Consider the following 9,496-nt stretch of genomic DNA (forward strand, 5'->3'; position numbering starts at 1 on the left):
AGGCCCGAAACGTCAGCCTTTCTGCTCCTATGATGCTGCTTGGCCTGCTGTGTTCATCCAGCCCTGCACCTTGTTGTCTCGGATTCTCCAGCATCTGCAGTTCCTACTAACACTGTTGGAGGACTGCTATACTTCTAAATCTATGATTGATATTAAATTTCTCTTTTACTGATACTGACTTTTACAGACACATTGTAAGCAATTTAAACAAAAAAAAAGTACTACCTGAAGCATTCTTGCCATCTCTTTCTATCCAATACTTCAACAGTGCGTGGCTCTGGTCTACCAATGAATTTGGGTTTTCAATTCTGATTTGGTGGATCTGTTCCTCACTGAAATCCAGATCCCTGGCCAGCTCTAAAATAAAAGCAAAAGTATTTACAAACAATATACACAGAATTTACTAGGGACTCTTTTTAATAAATAGCATTAAAAACATTGTAAATGCAGGCATGCAATTACTTTCAAATTATTGCAAATGCTATGCATTCTGCCAACCTATTCTTTTCCCCTCAAACTCCAAACTGTTCTCAAAAACTCAAGGTTATAACATAAGTGTCAAGTTTATCAAGATATTATTTCCAAGTGATAGCCAGATAAATTCTCTATCTATTGCGTATCATGAAGATCCCAAGGAGATTTAACTTAATTTCTAATTGAGAGAAAAGGACTCTTCCTTGAATGAGGAGGATTATTTATTGTCCTTCAGGAACGTTTTGGGACAATCCACAGGTAGCGATTGTAACTTATGGTTCATGCAACATTAATCAATAAAGGCAACTATATTCAGAGATTGCTCCAATTTTGACTAAGATTTCACCCCATATTTTCCACATATAACATGATATTTCTACAACTTCATAATGGGGATATCTTCGTTCTTCATAGGGTATTGACTCTGCACATTTTCTAGCATCTCAAAAGAGACTTTCTAGCCATTGCTAATTAACGGATGATAAATGTAGCTCCTCATTTCCAAAATGAATGCCCACAAAACAGAGCAACGATGAAATAATCCAGTTGTCAATGTAAAACTAAGAATATTAATCTTTTGTTTAAACAGGACAATAAACTGGACAAAAAAATCAAATGGAAGCTGAGCTAGAGACTCTGACGCACTGATGCTCTGAACAGAAGTATAATTCAGGCTGCAATAAATTGAGTCAGTTTTATAGCACATGTAGCATTTAGAGATAGTTTATTAGAATTTCAGTAAAAGTTAATGGTCTAGAAATTCTGTAGAGGCTCTCTTCATTTCCTGCTAGAAATTCAATGAGCGACTGGCAGAATTCCCAAGAAATGAGTTAATTACTGCTTTGACCACTTCTTCAGGAGTTCTGCTGAATTTATAATGAGCACTTGGGAAATTCAGGATCTAAAAAGCAGTCAGTAAAAAGTAACTCTTAGACTAACAGCTTACATTATGTGGATTGAGATGAAGCAGCCCACGACAGTTAGTATATTAAGAAGCATTTTAAAAAGTCCTTTTTAAATCTGTCAATTACAGTTGAGAAACAAGTACTACCTGCTCTTTCATTCATGCATTCATTGATATTGCCAATCATATCTTAAATGGGAGTTATTGAGGGCAACAGCATGACCAATTACCAGTTGAAGAGGCATCACTGATCATGGAAATGTCAATGCCTATGTCATTGCAACTATAGGCTAGATTTCATGAGATGTTGCCTTGGGGTAAAAATCTGGGTGGTGTTGGGGGAGAGCAGGATGCGGGGAAGTGGTGGTTGAGGTCACCAAGCTAAAGAACAGCTGCTCCATAGCCACTTAATAACCAACTGGCCATTAATATATTTGAGGTGACACTTCCGTTCCTCAAGGGCATCAAAATGTAGCAACATGAAATACGGGAGCAGGAGTAGGCCATTCAGTCTTTTGGGCCAGCTCCACCATTCAATAGAATCATGACTGATCATCCAGATCAGCACCCTGTTCTGCATTTCTCTTCCTATCCCTTGATTCCTTTAGTCCTAAGAACTGTAACTACATCTATTTTGAAAATCTTCGATGTTTTGGCCTCAATAGTTTCCTGTAGCAGCGCATTCCACATGTTCACATCTCTGGGTGAAGAAATTCTTCCTCATCCATGACCCAAAAGGTCTATTCCTTATCCTTAGACTGTGACCCTTGGTTCTAGACTCCCCTGTCATTGCGAACATCATTCTTATGTTTACATTATCTCCCCTGGGCAAGAAGACCTGCCTCAGAGAACTGCCAGGCAAACAGAGGCTTGCAAATCTCCAGCACCAGCAGCACCACTGGGAGAAGTGGCTACTGTCAGTACAGCCCTCAGAGTTTGAGGGAGGCAAGCTATGTTACATCGTGACAACTGAGGTTTTGCCAGGTAGGAGCAAATTATTGCAGATGCTGGAATCTGTCCTGAAAACAACAACAGCCAGGCTCTGACAACATGGTTGAGGGGTCAGGGTTTGACAGGCCTCAGAGGACAGGGGAGCTTTGGTGAGGGTAACGCCTTGCAAGGGCACTCCTACTGGCCCAAAGACTTATTAAGGGCGAATCCCCTTTCTGACCACCACTGGCCTGGGCAGGGAAATCTCCAGTTAAATCCCAGTGGCGATGGGACAAAGTCCTAGAAGTGGACAATGAAGCGGGCCTGAATTGGCACACGACCTCCACCGCTGGTATATTCCGATGGAAGCAAGATCGGGATGGATAAACTGCAGACTGACTGAAGCCTCACTTCCAACACGTTGGATTTTAGGCCTCACTGTCTCCACACCCATTGACAGGGGTGAGTAAAAATTACTCCCATACGTTCGATTAATTCTTCCACTACGTTTTCCCAAGGGGATTCTCCCCCTTCCCTAAGATCACATCAGTACTTCTTATTTAAACAAACACATTACATAATTAAATCACTATTACTGCAGAGAACAAAGGAAAATTAAACAGAATTCTTTGTAATAGCATTTTGTGGAATGGGGTACAGAAATGCCATGCTTTCTTGAAAAAAAGGGTTGGAATGATGGAGTAATGGCAGCTTTAATCTCAGGGTTGAAATGATGGGTACAAACCATGTACTTGTAGTTTAAAATGTAGATCCATTCCACCTTCATCACACCAAGTGTTGTATTTAATAATTTGCAAACTACCAGAAACATGTAGCACCAGTTTTGAAAAATAATGGCTATTGTGGACTACACAGCTACCACATGTACAATAATTTACAAAAGCAGAAGAAAATTCATAAATGCTAATCTTTTATGTTAGGGTTTTGGTTATGAAGAGTCTTGTTCCTCCACTGAACGGGGTGCTGAGTAATGTGGGTGCTAAGTAGATTTATAAATAGCATTCCCAAAACAGTGAACTTTCAGACTCAGCTGTGCCAATATGTGACAGTAGAGAGAGGAACCCAGACAATTCAAATTCAACAAGTAGTTGATCAATTAAACTAATGCAATTCTCCCTATAAGCATTTACAGAAGAAACAAATGGACCAAATCATATTGTCAACTGCATAACGGTGTGTGAAATGTGGAAACTAAAAGAAGAAAGGGAAAAGGCAAAACAAACAAAAGTGAGCCCATTATTTGATCTCATTTCAACTGGTAGTCCAATCTTCAATAGAGGCATTGTTCTGAAATTAATGCACAAAGATACTACTTTATGAGTTTTACCTGTCCAGCTGAATCCAAGATGGTCAGCAATAAGGTACAGCCTTTGCTCAGCTCTTTCAGAGTCCTCCTGAGCATCTACAGCTTAAATTAAGAAAAGAAGAAACAGCAACAACTTGCGTAAAACAGTTAGGGTAAAGTGGGTATTCTGTGGCAAGAATGCAATTGATAAATATTGTTAAGAAAGTGGACTACTAAATCAAGTCTTTCCCTTTAAGTATGGTTGTAAAGTTAAATAACACTGACAAGCCAGTTTGGAGTGAAGAAATACAAAACATACTCTCGACCAAAATGAAGAATTTACATCAAATTCTTTAATTTCCATTTCATGATGGTGAGAACATCCAGACTTCCAAGGCTGAATAAAGCTGAGTTAGTATTCTTCCAGCTCATGAGCTCTTATCAAGAAATTATCACAGCTGTCTTCTTTGTCTATTAAACAAATATTTTAGAAGTGAAGTAGTTATACACAATTAAACTTAATCTTTTGACTAAATATAACCTGGCATTCACGTCAACTTGTAATTTTATAATCCTTTAGATTTCATCACTTAAGACCATGTATTGAAGAATATTTCACCACTTCAGTCTTTTTACATACGTTGTATAACAATTTGTTTAAATTAGTACTTCGTGATTTTCTATGTTAGTGTATATAATTTTGAGTTATAAGCAACATTTTTCCACAAATTCTTCTGCTTTTTTTGTTTAAGAATAGCAAGAAACTCATTACAAACATTTGAAACCATAGACATGGAAGAAGTTATTTAATAATTGGCCTCTAAGAAAAGATGGCTGGTCAATTATAAACATCTGATTTAACGCTACCTTCACCATTGGGCTAGAATTGAGACCTGTGCTCAAGAATATCAATCTTGGGTCTTGACTGCATACACGCCCTCAAACAAAAGAGGAAAAAACATTCCAAACCATCAAAAAGTCAAAGAGTGGGTAAACGGACCGTAGTGAAGAGAATGGGCTGATGGATAATTGACAACTTAAAGAATCAATCAGCAGATACTGGAAGGTGGCGTCAGTCAATGTCCATCTTGCTTAATGTTTAAGGGCTAGTTAGAGATTGATCATGCATCCCTTAAACCAATTAGCAATAAACCTCACTTAATCTAAACCAGAATGAAAGGAGGTAATTCATCATGTCATGGTTTAGGCTTTGAGAAACTTTCTGTCACCAATGCACAGATCAAGTTTGAATGTAAAGTTATCCTCTGTCTAAATGGAAGCAGAAGACCTGCCGAATATTAGACAGAATGTCAACCCTTGCCCTAAACTGGACCAGAAAGCGAAAGTTGTAGTGTACCTGTAAAGTCACTGCCCTGCTTTAATAAGTATTATTTATATATTAAGCAAAGTTTCCAGAGTCAATGCACCAGACTGTCTTGTGTGGCCTATTGGTCAAACTTTCAAATAGATAAACTGATTTTGGGATTTGAATGCAAATTGTAACCCACAACTTAAACATAGATCAGAGCATGCGAGTAGTCTTTTGTGGGACTTGCATCATTGTATTGCAAAGACAGTGCAAGGTTACCAAACATTTGGTGTGCATTATATTCAGGCAAAACTATTTGTTGTGAATTATATATCAATATAACTAATTATAATGAGAAATATTATTTTCATATAATATTTGTTAAACATCTTTCAGTCTTTAATGGGCTTTAAAAACTTGTTTGTAAAACTGCATAATCTTTAATTAATGTAAGCAAATATGAAAAATGTCTTGAATGTAAAATGCACTTAAAATAAAACAGTAGCAAAGTTCAGTAGCAAAGTAATTGGTTTTGTGACCTTATTGAATTGTTGACAGTTATTGGACTTCCTTCCATTTTCTAATTATGTCGACATGTTTATTCTCTTGAACTTAGATGGGGTGGTGGGTAGGCTGATGCTGGACTGAGGTGGGGAATTTGTGAGGTGGCCTGTGAAGGGTTTAGATATGTGGGAAAGGAGAGATCGGGCATTGCTCACAATTTTGAATTTAAGAAAATTTTAAAGCCTTTCCAATATAGCTTTTGCTATTAAACATTCCCAATCCATGTCCTAAACCAGAGATTGACAGGTGTAGCTATTCCAGATTTAATTTCTTGGCAAGTACAGGATGTTGAGCCCAAGTCTCCAATGACAAGATCAATCTTAGATGTATACACATAAGATTTTGGGCAGCATAATTTTGCCCATTGGAAGTTTGAAGTTTGCATATTAGTATCGTGTCTGGATCCCATTAAGGCAACAATGGTGAATGTTTCAACATTACTGTAAACTTCACCTGGAAGATACACGGCATTAGATTCCACCAATCCAATCAGAAAATAATATTGGTTGTGCCTGCAAACGCGCATGTATTCAAACCACAGATACAACACAGAAGCTCGGATTTTGCCACAACAGACAGCAAAACCTCGAGAAGTTGACAAATCTTAAGTCCCACTCCCAAACCTACTACTTCTGAATTTTGTGGGGGCAGAATTGGGGCGATCTGTAGTTCATGCTTGTGCAGTCCCCAAAGGTATCGGGCTACTTAAATCATAGAATCAGAGCTATTTAAATGATCAGCTGGCTACAATGAAATTGGATTTTGGAGTCACTGCAGTTTGAACCCAGACTATTATGCAAAGTAAGAACATATCTGTTCTCAGTGCATTTCTTTTAGAGTTAGTGTAGCCTTTTGAAGAGGTAAAGTAACACTTTGGGGGTGGGAACTATCCTCTGCAATTGTAAAAATAGGTACGCCTATGTATAAAAAGCTCATTTTTTAAAATTGATTCACAAAATGTGGGGTATTACTGACTTGGTCATCAGATACTGTCCATCCCTAACCATCCTGGATAACATAGTGGGGAGGTGATTTTTTGAACTGTTGCAGAACTTGAGGTGCAGGGTCACTCACAATACTACTAAGAAGTGAGCTGCAGGATGTTGACACCACACAGATGACGGAATGACGATTTACTTCCACATTCGCATGATATCAAGAAACAGCTGAAAGCATTGACAATTATTGAGGCAATGGGTCCTGACACCATTCTTGCAATAGTACAGATGATTTACGCTCCAGAACTTGCCATGTCCTTAGCCAAGCCACTCCAGTACAGCTACAACACTGGGATCTCCATGCTGATGTGGAACATTGCCCAGGTATATCCTGTCCACAAAAGCAGGAGAACTCCAACCTGGCCAATTATTTCCCTATCACTCTGCTTTCAATCCTCAGAAAAGTGAAGGAAGTTGCTATTGACAGTGCTCAATACTCTGCTCGTTGATGCTGAATTTGGGCTCTGCCCAGCCTACTCAATTCCTAACCTCATTACAGCCTTGGTCCACATATGAACGAAAGAGCTGAAATCCAAAAGCAAGTGTAACTGCTGTTGACATAAAAGCAACATTTGACTGAATGTGGCATCAGGAAATGCAGCATAAAGTAATTTGGTTAATGAATATCAATCATATCAGCCAAAGGACATCGCTGTAGAGTTCCTCATGGTACTATCCTAGGCCCAACTATCTTCAGGCTGCTTCATTAATGACCTTCCCTCCATCATAAGACCTCAAGTGGGGATGGTTGATGATGACTGCATAATGTTCAGTGACTTTGCAACTCCTCAAATACTGAAACAAGCACTATCCAAATGCAGCAAGATCTGGACAACATTCAGGCTTGGACTAATAAATGGTATGTAACATTTTAGCCACACAAGTGTCAGGCAATGACCTTTTTGACCAAGAGGTAATCTCACAAGTGTCCCATAATTCAATGGTATTACCATCACTAAATCCTCCACTATCAACATTCTAAGGTTACTACTGACCAGAAATTTGCTGAACTAAGTACGATGTTCCCATGCATCTACTGCCTTATCCTTCTAGTTGATGGGTTTGGAAGATGCTATCATTGGAGTTAATCAATTCATCCTGTAGATAAACACACTGCAGACATTTGGATCAGTGATGAAGGTAGTAAATGTTGAAATAGGTTGCTTTGTCTTGGATAGTGTCAAGCCTCTTGAATGTTGAAGGTCCATTCATCCATGCACACAGATAATACTCCAACACACATCTGACTTCTGCCTTGTAGATGATTGGTAAACACTGGGGAGAAAGGAGATGCATTGTCTGGCACAGAACTCCTAATCTCTGTCTGGATATTCTATTTAAACGGCCAGCTGCAGTATGTAGATGTGGGGAAGATGTTGTTGATGGGGGTAACAGTCTGAGGATTCGAGGTAGACCATTTAGGACAGAGATGAGGGGGACATTTCTTCATCCAAAGAGCAGTGAGCCTGTGGAATTCATTACCACAGGACGTAGTTGATGTCAAAACATTGAATGTATTCAAGAGGTGGCTAGTATAGCACTTGGGGTGAATGGGATCAAAGTTATGGGGAGAAAGCAGGATTAGGCTGAGTTGGACGATCAACCATAATCGTGATGAATGGCAGAGCAGGCTCAAAGGGCTGAATTGCCTCCTCCTGCTCCTACCTTCTATGTTTCTATGTATATAGCTAGTCGAGCTCAGTTTCTGGTCAATTGTAACCACAGGATTTTGACAGTGTGGAAGTCAGCAGTGGTAATGCATTCAAGGGTCACTGGTTTGATCTTCACTTGTCGGAGATGGTCAATACCTGGCCCTTTTGTGGTATTAATTGTCACTTTTTAGCTCAAGTCCGAATGTCTTCCAGGACATGGACTGCTTCAGTATCTGAGGAGTCATGAATGCTACTGAACATTATGCAATCATCAGCATACATCCACGTTTTTGATGTAATGGCAGAGGAATGTTATTGAGCCTAATAACTTGAAAAACCCCTGCAGTGATGGCCAGAGGATGAGATAATTGATTTTAAACAACCACAGCTATCTTTCGTTTGTGCTAGGTATGAACAGCAAAAACATTTTCCTCCTAATTTCCATGGACCCCTGTTTTGCTATGGCACCTTGATGCCACAGTTAATTAAATGCCACTCACTCCTCACCTCTGGAGTCCAGCACTTTTGTCCAGGTTTTCACCAAGGTTGTAATAAGCTGAATAATCCTGGTCGACCAGAAACTGAGTATAATTGAGTAGGTTATTGCTACCAAAAAGCACTGGCGACAACTCCTTCCGTCACTTTGTTGATGACTGAGATGATGATTGGGACTGACAAAGCCAACAACGCTGTCAAAGAACTGTTCACAAAAATTCACAGTATGGAGTTAAAACAAACAACACTGGCCAGGTTTTTCACTGCTCCTGTTGACATAATCAATATAAGAGTTGTTTGTATGAGTGATCCCCCAAACTATCATTTTCACAATGTGGTGTCTATCAAACATTGATAGACAGCGCGAACTGTTTATAAAACGGAAATTGAAATAACTCCAGAGGTCATTTTCCTGTCACCAATCATCTTTTATTTACATGAGGAGAGTCCTTGACACTGATCCAGCTCCCTCAGAGCCAGCCCTCAGAGTGAACAGGATGTCTGACACTCCTGTTCTTACCTGTCAGTCAGGGCTTCCTGATTGGGGCTATTAATCTGATCTGAGAACTCATTCTATGAGGTCCATCTGGCTGATCTCATTATAATCACTGCAGAAATGCTTGGTTATACAAGGAATAAAGAACCTAAGTGAAATGTATTTTTTAAAAATAATGGATTATTTGAAATAATTTTAATGTATCAATTGTTTTTATGAATGAGTGCGATTTTTCAAAGCTAGAAGTCTATGTGGAGGCTGTGGCAGCTCTCCACCAGCTGAACACCCTATATATGTATATATATATATATATATATATATACACACACACACACACACACACACACACACACACACACACACACACA

At 39.1% G+C, this 9,496-nt stretch overlaps 1 protein-coding gene across 1 annotated transcript in view; it reads right to left on the reverse strand.

Annotated features, from left to right (window-relative positions):
• LOC109928744 (ankyrin-2-like) overlaps positions 1 to 9,496 on the reverse strand; it is a 909,810-nt gene that overhangs the window by 39,661 nt on the left and 860,653 nt on the right. Inside the window, exons 33-34 of the mRNA XM_048605114.1 lie at positions 3,657 to 3,737; positions 226 to 357 (exon numbers count right to left, since the gene is read on the reverse strand). Coding sequence (XP_048461071.1) covers positions 226 to 357; positions 3,657 to 3,737 — 213 coding nt within the window. The remainder of the gene's footprint in view (positions 1 to 225; positions 358 to 3,656; positions 3,738 to 9,496) is intronic.

This window comes from Rhincodon typus, chromosome 1, assembly GCF_021869965.1.
Source record: "Rhincodon typus isolate 14 chromosome 1, sRhiTyp1.1, whole genome shotgun sequence".
NCBI classification, from domain to species: Eukaryota; Metazoa; Chordata; class Chondrichthyes; order Orectolobiformes; family Rhincodontidae; genus Rhincodon; species Rhincodon typus.